This window comes from Amia ocellicauda, chromosome 22, assembly GCF_036373705.1.
Source record: "Amia ocellicauda isolate fAmiCal2 chromosome 22, fAmiCal2.hap1, whole genome shotgun sequence".
Classification (NCBI taxonomy): domain Eukaryota; kingdom Metazoa; phylum Chordata; class Actinopteri; order Amiiformes; family Amiidae; genus Amia; species Amia ocellicauda.
In genome coordinates, this window is record NC_089871.1 from 6,597,230 (window position 1) to 6,610,145 (window position 12,916).

General features: G+C 41.7%; 2 protein-coding genes across 2 annotated transcripts; one reads left to right on the plus strand and one right to left on the minus strand.

Annotated features, from left to right (window-relative positions):
- Positions 1-1,018: 1,018 nt before the first annotated feature.
- LOC136717661 (uncharacterized) lies at positions 1,019-9,993 on the plus strand. The gene is made up of 19 exons (XM_066695099.1): positions 1,019-1,094; positions 1,659-1,797; positions 2,078-2,220; positions 2,518-2,635; positions 2,761-2,889; positions 3,102-3,328; positions 3,664-3,772; positions 5,147-5,221; positions 5,733-5,872; positions 6,019-6,172; positions 6,437-6,515; positions 7,671-7,760; positions 8,028-8,118; positions 8,227-8,316; positions 8,517-8,545; positions 8,720-8,808; positions 9,184-9,282; positions 9,436-9,527; positions 9,658-9,993. The coding sequence occupies exons 1-19, from the start codon at positions 1,029-1,031 to the stop codon at positions 9,829-9,831; spliced, it is 2,133 nt and encodes a 710-aa protein (XP_066551196.1). The 5' UTR covers positions 1,019-1,028; the 3' UTR covers positions 9,832-9,993.
- Positions 9,994-10,121: 128 nt separating this feature from the next.
- On the minus strand, positions 10,122-12,422 carry LOC136717662 (polyubiquitin-C). Its single transcript, XM_066695100.1, has 2 exons — positions 12,283-12,422; positions 10,122-11,402 (listed from the first exon to the last, which is right to left on the minus strand). The coding sequence occupies exon 2, from the start codon at positions 11,392-11,394 to the stop codon at positions 10,249-10,251; it is 1,146 nt and encodes a 381-aa protein (XP_066551197.1). The 5' UTR covers positions 11,395-11,402; positions 12,283-12,422; the 3' UTR covers positions 10,122-10,248.
- Between the last annotated feature and the right edge of the window lie 494 nt (positions 12,423-12,916).

Consider the following 12,916-nt stretch of genomic DNA (forward strand, 5'->3'; position numbering starts at 1 on the left):
AATAATGTTTGTATTGCATTTTAATCAAATCTCATACTATTTTACATCTGAAACTAGGAAAACAAGCAAAGGAAAAAAAAAAAAAAAAAAGGACTAGGTCACAATATTGGGAACCTGTGCGAACCATACTGAACTTATTAGGTGCTGTTGCCTGCTCACCAGGTGGTGTATTCGCCCTAATATACATGCCAGTGATGCCACCAACCCAAGATATTGATCCCATATATAGGTATTTATCAACGTTATTTTTTTAACTAAGTGTGACAAATGTGTTATGTAAATTGTAGATTTGCTCTGATTGTCTCAAAGGTTTTTAAGCTACACAAGCCTGAGCCAAAGAGGCTGCATCACTTTTGCCCCTTACGCCAGGCCCCTGTCCCCTAAGGCATGTGATGGACGTGCTGTGGCTCTCCATGGGCCCCTGAATTAACCCCTGAACTGTAATAATAGAAGGCTGTGTCAGAGCCATTATTTCACAAACCACAGTTCCTTACAATATGGATACAATTACACTATTTGTGTGTGTTTAAAACGGAAGGTTTATTATTATTATTATTAGTAGTAGTAGTAGTAGTAGTTGTTGTTGTGACCTTATACCTATGCACTCAAAAGGGACGTAGGACGTTGTATAGGCTACTACTTCAAGTGACATATTTTTGAAAAATGCAATAAGCAATTAAAGATACAGAAAATATACAAAATAGGCAACTAACTAATCTACAACCCAGTAAACGACGAGTGAAAGTGTTCAAATGTAACTTCGACCAAGCAAGCAATGTATCAACAGGCAGGCTCGCTCTTCCCGTCAGGAAAGTGGGTTAGAGCTGTGTTGATCAAATAACCACCCATCACAATGAATAAACCGATTTACTTTCAGTTTACAGCCCTACAATGGAGAAAAGTGAAGTGACAAGCTGAAGACAAGACTGCTAGGAGTTTCTTAAACCTGTCGCCGGCTGAGGGAGTCGCAGCCCATGTTTTAGCAACCCGTCAGCTTAGCAACAGTGTCAGCTGTAAACGGACACAAAATGGACGCAAACTGCACGACTCCGCATTGGATAATAAGAGCAAGAAACATCATTGAAGACTCGCAGGTACTGTAATGCAATCTGCCATTGGGTCAAAGTTTGTTTAAAAAATGGTGATGGGGTGGTATTAGCTTTGGAAGGAAGAATTAATTAAATCAAATGTATTGGAATGCATTTAGAACAGTTGGGCATCAGCAACATATAATATAGGCTATACCCCCCATAAATGCATACCAAATAAAACAAACGCATACATACATAATGTACACACCACCAAAATGAAACTATTAAAGGACAGATTTTTTTGCAGGTTCCAGACAGTGTGGGATGTGTGCATGGCAGCAGTCTGTGGTTAACCAAGTGTCTACAATGCATATCCTCACCTAGTAACTGTAGTTCACATCAGAAATGCATCCTTCAGCTGTGCTCACATATAGACATTCAGGTCAGCACCAGGTTTTTGAATGGGTTGTATAATTAGTGTCTATAGAAATGAAATGAACAAAGTCTGTACTTGGATCTGTCAGTCATTTTCTTATTTTGTTTCATAAAGAAATTCAAATATCTAAATAGTAAATAATGTTGTGGGTGTCCTGAAATATCTCTGAAACCTCTTTCTTGTTTAATTAGGAGTGGAAGGCATTCACTGCAGAGCTGTTCGAGGCCGTGCAACAGCAGCTGACAGAGAGCCACGTCAGCTTGTTCACCGACCTCTCGGAGGCTGAGAAAACACTGTTTCTTGAGAGAGCGGCAAAAGCAGTTCACAGAGGTGAGAGGTGCATCGGGAACGGCAGAAACCAGCCATGCAATCCTGGAGCAAAGGGCTTGTTTATTTGTTTTGGATGTGTGCATCCCAAGAGCAAGGAGAAAAGCATTATTTTGGTCGACTATGGCCTATGAAGAGAAGTTAGACTTTGGCAATTACTCCACCCGCATTTGTAAATCTCACATTTTTACTATTGGAAGCCACAAATCTTGGTCTGGGTCAGTGGAATAAGTTGACAGTTATTAGACCACATCTCTGCTACAGTGTTTTTGTTTTCTTCTAGGCACCGCCTACAAGGATATCATCATTCACATTAGCTCCACCCTTGATTATATGCTGAGCAGTTATGTGGCAAAAGAGACAAATGACTGTGGCCCCATATGCACTAAATCAGACCTCTTCCAGACTCACGTCAGAGATGGGATGGTAGGATTTAAATGTGTTATTTATTTATTTAATGCTGCAAAAAAATGAGTGTGCGAGATGTGTAGGAATCCTATACTGCCTGTTCCACACTAGTGCTTCCTATGAGTTGCCCATGGCCCCTGAATTATGCTTAATTAATAAGACATAGTTTTTACACCTGACTTTCAGAAATGAGCCATTTCTTTGTTGGACATCATTTTAATATTACAGTTTGAGGTTGTTTCTCCCCCAAAAAAAGATGCTCTGAATGAGGATGCTCTCCACTTTCGGACCCTCGTAATGTTTCTTTTCATTAAGGTCAGTCTTTTACTAAAGTGGCCGGACATGAAGAGCAAACTGCATGCTCTTTTCAACCATCCCTTACCCTCGGAGGTCAGAAAGGTGGCCTGGAGGCTGTTTCTCTCTAACACGAAGGGTGAGCTTGTCTGTTGGCCCCGCATTTTGTTTTTATTAACCCCAGTTTTTATACATTTTTGTATGACAAAAAGTCTAACAGTTTCAGTGTGAAGCAGTAGTTTGCTGTTGTTCTTGTACCTTCAGCTCAGATGGATTACCTGTCACTCATGTCAGTGAACAAAGCCAAGTCTCGGTCTGACTTGGATATCAGCCAGCAGTGTCAGACCCTGCTGTCCAAACAGCCCACCTTCAAGAGTCTGCAGGACAGCGCTCGTGAGTGACATGTCCTTGTGTTTGTGTATTTAGGTGAAAAACAGGAGGCAAACACAATAGTTTGATTGATTTACTGTGACTGCCACGCTCCCTGTCATTCGCGTTGTCTAATCTCTGTCTGCACATGATTTTCTGCAGAGGATCAGGAAGGGACTATTCGGTGCTTTCACACAATCTTGTCTGATTTTTGTTTTTGTCTTTTGTTCTTCTAGTTGCAGGAAAAGTCATGAAAAACACGCTCTCCTATTACCACAGATATCGGCGTTTTAAGACGGCTCTTCCAGACTCCGAGTCCTTGCTGCTGATCCCGCTGACGCAGGCTGCTGTGGCCGGCTCCACGCCCAGCACCTCAGTGGACTCTATCACCGCCCTGCTGGTGGAAGAATATATCACCTTTATGGACTCCAGGTTGGCATTCATGAGACCTCAGAGCACGGGGGTAGGTTACACTGCCTCTACAGTCTACTTCCTTACTGTTTAGATTACACTGTGAGTGCTTGAGTTTTTTTTTTAAAGGATGCAGTATACTGCACTCAACAGTATGCAACTATAATGAAACGCTATTAATTTACTTGGAGTTCTTTGGCCCATTCTAGATATAGTACATGAGAACACTTTTTGAAACGTATGTATGGAAATATGAATGTAGGTCTGTTATACATGCTCTTTATAGTTGCTCAGTTAAACTTTGTGGTCTCTGTGCTCAGTGTTTGAGTTCCCAAATATAGATCAATGTGTTCGCACTGATGCATGTATATCTTCGCTTTGTTATAGGCTCAAGCTGACGCTGAAAATGGAAGTGTTTTTGCAGAGGTTGCTCAGATGCTTTTGCAAAAGGACAAAGAGCTGTCCAGTGTGATTCAGAAAATACACGCACAGCAAGGTTGTAATAGACATTGTCATTGGTCCTTGTAAAGCTCATCAATTCCATTTTCTGAAAGTTTCAAAACACGGTGGTCATATTTTAAATTTTCATTTGTTTTAAATTTTGGAAAAACATTATTTTTTTAAATTTTCTGTAAACAAATAGAACATTCATTATGTGGTGCAATTTCTATTTTTTCAATGCTTTCACTTCTACTGAAATAGAGAGAAACGGAACAGTGTCTGAAGTGTGAGAGTCTGTCTGTCTGAGAAATAAAGGGCTCAGAAATGGTCTGGACCACAGCGGCGGGGGAGGGGATGCAGACCTTCTGCAAATGGGACACGGCTTTACTAAACATGCAATTCATCTACTTAACAGTTGGTTATATTCAATAAAAATAATAATAATAATAATAATAATAATAATAATAATAATAATAATTATTATTATTATTATTATTATTATTATTATTATTATCATCACCATCATATTATTATTATTTGTATTATTGTGAGGAGTATGCATGTGCTACATTGAACACCAGAACCGCTTTATACTGTATTAGGTATGTCTAGATGTTTATATAAGGTCAGGATATGTCTACGACTTCCCCATATATATTTTTTTAACATGGGAGTCAAAATAACAGGTCTCACTAACTCACTAAGTTCTGATGTTCAATGTAGCACATGTGTAAGCAGTGGATTTGACTCCCTCTTTTGTGATAAATGACTGGCTGGCCTGGCTTATGGGGAATTAATCAGAATAATGCTTGAGAATTGGGGGTGTATGTGATGTACGAGACGTTCTTCACATGCATACATTTTCAATTCAGTACAAAATAAAATACATACTCCTCGCAATGATAATAATAATAATAATAATAATAATAATAATAATAATAATAATAATAATAATAATATGATGGTGATTATTATTATTATTGAATATAACCAACTGTTAAGCAGATAAATTGCATGTTTAGTAAAGCCGTGTCCCATTTGCAGAAGGTCTGCATCCCCCCCCCCCGCCGCTGTGGTCCAGACCGTTTCTGAGCCCTTTATTTCTCAGACAGACAGACTCTCACACTTCAGACACTGTTCCGTTTCTCTCTATTTCAGTAGAAGTGAAAGCATTGAAAAAATTTAAATTGAACCACATTTTTTTTAACAGAAAATTATACAGTTAAAATATGAATGTACTTATCCAAAGTTCAAAATGTTCAAATTTTCTAAAAAATAAAAAAATAAATTGAAAATATGACCAATTTTAAAATGTTCTGAAAAAAAGTCAGAAAATGCTATGTATATTTCTCTCCCACGCAGCAGCTCTTTTTGATTGTATAGCACCTTGTATGGCGGAGACATTTTATCTCTATTATTTGCTTAACAGGAGGTAATCCACAGGAATCCTTAATTCGAGGTGTGAGGAGTATCCTCCAGCCTGTGCTCAGAGTCATGTTTGTGGGTAAGACTGAATTGCTTATAAGACTTTTCTGTCTCGTCTGGGGATAGTTTTCCCACAGAGAACTTAAGACTTAAGTCAGCCCTGTTTTTGTATGTATTTATTTCATATCAACCCTAGGATTTGAAGGGGCTCATGGGACTGGTAAAAGTCAATTGTAGGGTCTGGGGGGAGCCTTTGTTATATCCTTTTCAAACCCTTTGAATATATATTTTTCAAAAGGTAACAAAAGTTGTTTGGCATTTTACAGTGTCAGACATTTGATCAGAAAAGTACCTATTATTATTGTTGTTATTGTTGTTGAACATTAAACATTTTTCAACTCTACGTCATTTTAAATCAACTGGAAAGTACATTTTGTAGCAATTACTAACGTTTTTTTGGTGACAAGTTAAAGGTTGTATTTACTTATATGCACATGCAAAAACTCTGTCTATGGAGTATATACTGTTTTAGGCCTAAGCACCTCAGAAAATAAGTGAAAATAATTCCATGCGTTTGTTCCTCTTACTAGGTTTCTTAAACATGACAACACTGCTGTATATCTGGGATCAGTACATCATTGGACTGGACAGGCCTTCATACAACTGTATTCCTGCTTTTTCCTGTGCTTTCATGCTGCTGCTGAGAGATCGTCTCCTGGCTTGTGGCACGGTGAGCTAATACGGGGGCATCTTTAATGTTTCTCATCTTCATTTTCATCTCGATAGTGACTTAATACCCAGTCTGAATTTAGAAAGGACTGGGTGCTGTCTGTGCACTGTTGTGTGTCTTTCCTGAACTACTCTTGCGGTGTGCAGCAAGCTGAGCTGGCGGAGGTCACTCGGGGTCAGGGCCCTGCACTGGCTGTGCGGCAGTTCCAGAACGTCATCAGTAAATATTTCTACGGAGAGCTGTACAGCCAATTAACAAAAGATGAAGCCGAGAGCTTTCCTACTCTGGATCCAACACAAGGTTAGAAATGGTTTGATCCACACGTACATTTGTACTGCAATTTATATATTTTCCATTTGAAAAGCTATTCTGCTTTATTGTTTATGTATTATTGTCTATTTTATTGTATTTGGATCATAGCATAGACAAGATATAGATCATGAGGGTCACAGCTTATTTAAACGGCTGGTTATTTTTCTTCTTTGGTTTAGGTCAAAGATACTGTAGAATTCAATGGCAGATTTGGGAACAGTGTACTAGTCTTAACTTCTTATATTTTTTCAGCCTTTTTCCCCCCTTGGACTCATTTGTCAACCAACGATGTGCCTTTGAGGACACGGCCTCAAGACAGGAGACTGGCAAGGTACAGCAGGACAATAACAGCTGACCAGCAGTCCTCAATCACTTTCTTCACTAGTTACATATCATCGCCAGGACAAGCGGGTTGGGAAACAGCATTTTCTATACCATATACACTGATCAGCCATAACATGATGACCACCTGCCTAATATTGTGTAGGTCCCCCCTTTTGCCACCAAAACAGCCCTGACCCGTCAAGGCATGGACTCCACTAGACCTCTGCAGCAGCAGATCCTTTAAGTCCTGTAAATTGCGAGGTGGGGCCTCCATGGATCGGACTTGTTTGTCCAGCACATCCCACAGATGCTCGATTGGATTGAGATCTGGGGAATTTGGAGGCCAAGTCTACACCTTGAACTCGTGATTCATCAGACCAGACCACCTTCTTCCATTGCTCCGTGGTCCAGTTCTGATGCTCACGTGCCCATTGTAGGCACTTTCGGCAGTGGACAGGGGTCAGCATGGGCACCCTGACTGGTCTGTGGCTACGCAGCCCCATACGCAACAAACTGCGATGCACTGTGTGTTCCGACACCTTTCTATCAGAACCAGCATGAACTTTTTCAGCAATTTGAGCTACAGTAGCTCGTCTGTTGGATCGGACCACATGGGCCAGCCTTCGCTCCCCACGTGCATCAATGAGCCTGTGCCGCACATGACCCTGTCGCCAGTTCACCGCTTTTCCTTCCTTGGACCACTTTTGATAGGTACTGACCACTGCAGACCGGGAACACCCCACAAGAGCTGCAGTTTTGGAGATGCTCTGACCCAGTCCTCTAGCCATCACAATTTGGCCCTTGTCAAAGTCGCTCAGATCCTTACGCTGCCCATTTTTCCTGCTTCTAACGCATCAACTTTGAGGACAAAATGTTCACTTGCTGCCTAATATATCCCACCCACTGACAGGTGCCATGATAACAAGATTATCAGTGTTATTCACTTCACCTGTCACTGGTCATAATGTTATGCCTAATAGTACATAATGTGTAAATGCGTGAACAGTGGACAGTGTTTGTCTCCCTCTGTTGGTCACATTATTGCATTATAGTGTAGAAGACAAAAGAGCTCAGGAATAAAGTTCAATAAATACCTAAAAAGGACACACTTACTGAACCATGGCGTGGTCCTGGGGATAATTATTATTGTTTGTTCTTTCAGAGAAGAACGGGAGGTTCTGAGGGCCAAGCAGACTGAAAGACTGAAGCAGGAACAACAACTGCAGAAGCTCAGAGAAGAGGAGGAGATCAGGTCCTAATACATGTGGCACATTTGCTTAGCTCCATGTCTGTTCTCTGTTACAATTCTGCAGTTGAAACTTTGTCAACGTTGCTTGTAAAGTACCATTATTAAGTAATTTATCAGTTTGTCCACCTTTGTCGGACTGTTTAAAATGCCAAGTTATAAAATGGATGGAAAGTAATATCAGTTAGGTCAATGTTTCGAACTGAGACAGTGTTGCAGTTCACTGTCTCTGTACTGATTCTGAAATGTTTCTATCATGCCCTGACCTTGAAGACGAGAGGAGGAGAGACTGCAGAGGCAACTAGAAGAGACTCAGCGCATCAGTAACGAGCAGCGCTTTCTCCTGGAGGAACAGCTGGCTCAGGTACCACTCTGGCTGACCCTGCTGACACACCAATTACTGATGCTTCACATAACCATCAGGCCTTCACATGTTCAATTACTGTTGTTTCTCAATTACTTTCTCGTTCAGGAAAGGCAGCATCGCTATGAAATCCAGAGGAAAGCAGAGGAGCAAGTTAAGCTGCTTCAGGCTGAAATCGCAAAGATCAAGGAGAAACAGGTATGAGGCCTTAATGTAAGTGCCGAGTCACACAGGAAATTATTTTCATTGTCTTTAGAAGAAAGAGGCTAGTGAAGTTGTAATGCATTTTATGGAGTAATAATTGCAAATTTAAATAATTCTTTAAGTGTATATTTTGCCAACTACAGTGAATTCATTCAATTTTTTAAATATATACAATTTAATTTCTTTATTCGTAGATCTTCTCGGATGTTTACACAATCAGAAGGTAAGCCTATCCAGCTGTATTTGAGTGGGTTATAGTGTTTATTTTCTGCAGAGACGAGCGCTCAAAGTTACATAACTAATTTAAGATTATTTTAGATTACTTTTAGATTAGGTGCTAACTACTCGATTAATTAAAAACAAGTAAAGTGCAGATGAATTGCCGTATGTCTCTCAGCTTTGGAACGCCTCCGCCTTCTACCGAGTCGAAAAGTCCCTTTCAAGAGGATCAGCCTCTCGGACGGCATCCGCACACCCCTGCTTCAGGTGACTGCCCGGCGTAATTCCTCACCGTTAAAAAAGTATTCTTTATTCTGGCTATTGCCCCAGAGGGAACGCAAGAGTGACAAACATTGCCTTCAGTCTTAATCTTGAATTTGTTGCATGAATTGAAGTGGCTTTTATTTGCCATTATATCACTTTGCAAACATTCTTTAATTGCAGCTTTTGTGCTGCACTAAATCAGACATTCATATTTCACTTAAAAGCAACTTTAGATGTGTTAACAAACATATACAGGTTCCTGTGAGCATAAACACAGCAGCAGGCCCTTATCCAGTACATCTTTATAGCTCTGGAGGTTGCTTTCTGTCCTTATAAGGAGTACCTAAGCAGTAGTCAGGTGTATTTTAATCATTCTAGCTCGACAGGAAGGATTGACTGGAGCTTCAGTCAATGGAAGAACAGCTGAAACTGTGGCTGCTGATCTTCTCCAGAGGATAAAGCAAACCATTGATACAGGTGAGTTTTTCTAGAATAGGAAGTCACAGGTTCGCTCATCATTTGTGACTGAAAACGCACAGGGGAACAGGGGGGTTAAATGAACAACAGCTCAAAGGAAGTGGTTTTAATCATGCTGTTGCTCTGCTTTTTATTTTAAAATACATTTCCTAGCCATTAATGGACAACACATGGAGAGAGAAGAACTCGACTCTCTCACAAGAAGTCAACTGCAGAGCTACAGAGAAGCCGTCAGAAATGCTGAGGTACAGACTTGCAATACAGGGATGCCCATTTCCTCAAATACTTAATGGTTGTCTAATGTGTTGGAGTAACCTTTCCTCCACATATGCAACAGTGGAATTTAACCAGTTGTACGGAAATCTTTCTGCACAGTTGGAAGTGTGTGGTCGCTACCTGGATGCTGAGGAAATGGATCTAATGAAGGAGCCCCTTAAATCTCACCTGAAGAGCAGACTTGCTGCCGCTACGAGAAGACGAGTGGAGGCTCGGTACAGAGCCCAGCTTGGGCAGGGGAGGAGACCGCGGTCACCGGCCATGGGGTTATAGGGGTACTTCTTAAAACAGGGTTCACTTCCACTATGAAATGCAGATTATTGGGAGATGAAGCACTGATCATTTATGCCAATTTCACAAATGTTGAGCTCTTGCTTTTCTTATATAGTCTTTACTGACACCTTTACCAAACTAATAAATACCTTTACTAAATTGCATTTGTTCATCAGTTTGTCTGAACTTGGTAAATAAGCAAATCCACAGCTCTTTTTAGTACATAAAATAGGCTAGTTAGTTTTATTTATGCCAGGTATTGAACAAGTTAAGAAAAGTAGAAGAAACAGTTTTAACTTTAACATCTTTTATTTGGACATTTTAGACTCAAGACACTGAAAGGAATGCAAAATAATTAGAAAAGTGAAGTTTGGGGTAGGGGAAAATGCAACAAGCAAGCTGTCAATTTGGAAAGAGTCATTGACCTCCTCTCAGTCGCAGGACCAGGTGCAATGTGGATTCTTTCTGGATGTTGTAGTCGGACAGGGTGCGGCCATCTTCCAGCTGCTTGCCCGCGAAGATCAGCCTCTGCTGGTCTGGTGGGATGCCCTCTTTGTCCTGAATCTTGGCCTTCACATTCTCAATTGTGTCACTGGGCTCCACCTCCAGGGTGATGGTCTTGCCCGTCAGGGTCTTGACGAAGATCTGCATCCCCCCTCTCAGTCGCAGGACCAGGTGCAACGTGGATTCTTTCTGGATGTTGTAGTCGGACAGGGTGCGGCCATCTTCCAGCTGCTTGCCCGCGAAGATCAGCCTCTGCTGGTCTGGTGGGATGCCCTCCTTGTCCTGAATCTTGGCCTTCACATTCTCAATGGTGTCACTGGGCTCCACCTCCAGGGTGATGGTCTTGCCCGTCAGGGTCTTGACGAAGATCTGCATCCCCCCTCTCAGTCGCAGGACCAGGTGCAACGTGGATTCTTTCTGGATGTTGTAGTCGGACAGGGTGCGGCCATCTTCCAGCTGCTTGCCCGCGAAGATCAGCCTCTGCTGGTCTGGTGGGATGCCCTCCTTGTCCTGAATCTTGGCCTTCACATTCTCAATGGTGTCACTGGGCTCCACCTCCAGGGTGATGGTCTTGCCCGTCAGGGTCTTGACGAAGATCTGCATCCCCCCTCTCAGTCGCAGGACCAGGTGCAACGTGGATTCTTTCTGGATGTTGTAGTCGGACAGGGTGCGGCCATCTTCCAGCTGCTTGCCCGCGAAGATCAGCCTCTGCTGGTCTGGTGGGATGCCCTCTTTGTCCTGAATCTTGGCCTTCACATTCTCAATGGTGTCACTGGGCTCCACCTCCAGGGTGATGGTCTTGCCCGTCAGGGTCTTGACGAAGATCTGCATCCCCCCTCTCAGTCGCAGGACCAGGTGCAACGTGGATTCTTTCTGGATGTTGTAGTCGGACAGGGTGCGGCCATCTTCCAGCTGCTTGCCCGCGAAGATCAGCCTCTGCTGGTCTGGTGGGATGCCCTCTTTGTCCTGAATCTTGGCCTTCACATTCTCAATGGTGTCACTGGGCTCCACCTCCAGGGTGATGGTCTTGCCCGTCAGGGTCTTGACGAAGATCTGCATCTTTCAATCTACAGCATTAAAAAGAGAAAATGTACATTAGTCCTGTGGAAACCAATAGTAGCAGATCCTGAGATGGAAAATCTTGCCTCAATTCATCCCCCTCTTGAAACACATTTATGGATTTTCTTGAATTAGGAGTCTCTTTGCAAACCTCATCTGCCAAATTATATGTACACACAAACAACTGCAGGTTTCTAAATATCTTGCAAATATTACTAGAATAGTTTTAAATAAATCCAAACTAAGGTCATAGCCAGATCAGTTAGTGACTTCTTAAAAAAGAAGAAACATTCAGTCATGCCTACAAAAGCCATTCATACAAAGTCTAGAGTTGTGCAAACAAATGAGAACTAATGCGCCGATGTATTTGAATCGCTTCACTGTACCAATAGCCTATAGATAGAAGGGAAACTGGGGAGAGAGGGCTTTATACAGTTTCAAATAATGCTACTTTAAACGTTAAAGAGGTAAAACCCGAATAAAAACCCCACTGCACGTTTAGAAAGTAAAACCATTTCGTTTAAGCCCACACCACTGTGAAAGTGCCGAGCCCGGCTACTCGATCATATACGGCAGTCTACGGCCTAGGGATCATGCGGCCTTTGTCCCGGCCGTGTGACTCAGCACTCGGCTGAACCAAAACAGAGAGCACGCAAACAAACGGACTAACATTATCGCTTCGCCGAACTATACACTGTATACAATGCTACACATCACAACAGATATTAAGATTAAAATTGAGACAAAAAGCGAAAACCGTACATTACAAATATAGAACATACAAATGCGGTTCAATCAAACGTACAAAAATGACTACTTCTTAATACAATATCAAGCTTCTATAGTGTAGCTGTAATTAAAAACAATGTAGAATAAAATAATACTTACAGTTTCGGTAGCCGTCTAAATCTTGATATAAAAGCGGTTCTCTGAATGTCTTCAGATTCTGCTGTACGTCCCCGGTGAACCTGTTTTATACAAACACAGCGTCATGACGTTGCAGTGCCATCACAACCATATTCATCCGCAGTGAAAAGTAGTGCGCGTTTTTAAAACCTATATTCTATTTTTACCAATAATCATATTCGTGCCCAGAATCACTATGGTCATGCGCAGACGCGTTTTCGATTCATGGTGTGGATTTGTTTTTCATAATTGTGTTAAAATAAAAACCGCGGACTCATATCTCTAGTCGACATGAGAAATGTCTGGAAAATTCGAGAAGGCTGAGGCAGTTGGTCCCGCCTCCCTGCTCTGTGATTGGACACTGAGGTTGTTTTTCTGCCGTGTGAGTGGTGTGCGCTGATGACGTATGAGCCGGCTCTGTTTTGTTTACAGCAGTTTCCAGGTGCTTCGGGACAAAATTATAATTTCTGGAAAACGAAAAAGAAGGAATTCTTCTTCTGAATGAAGGAAGGTCAAGATGGCATTCATCCTGGTTTGTTTTTTTTACCAGTTTGCATATATGAGCAAACCATGGGATTTATTGCTTATACAATGTTGCAATGGGGGGTAGTGGTCA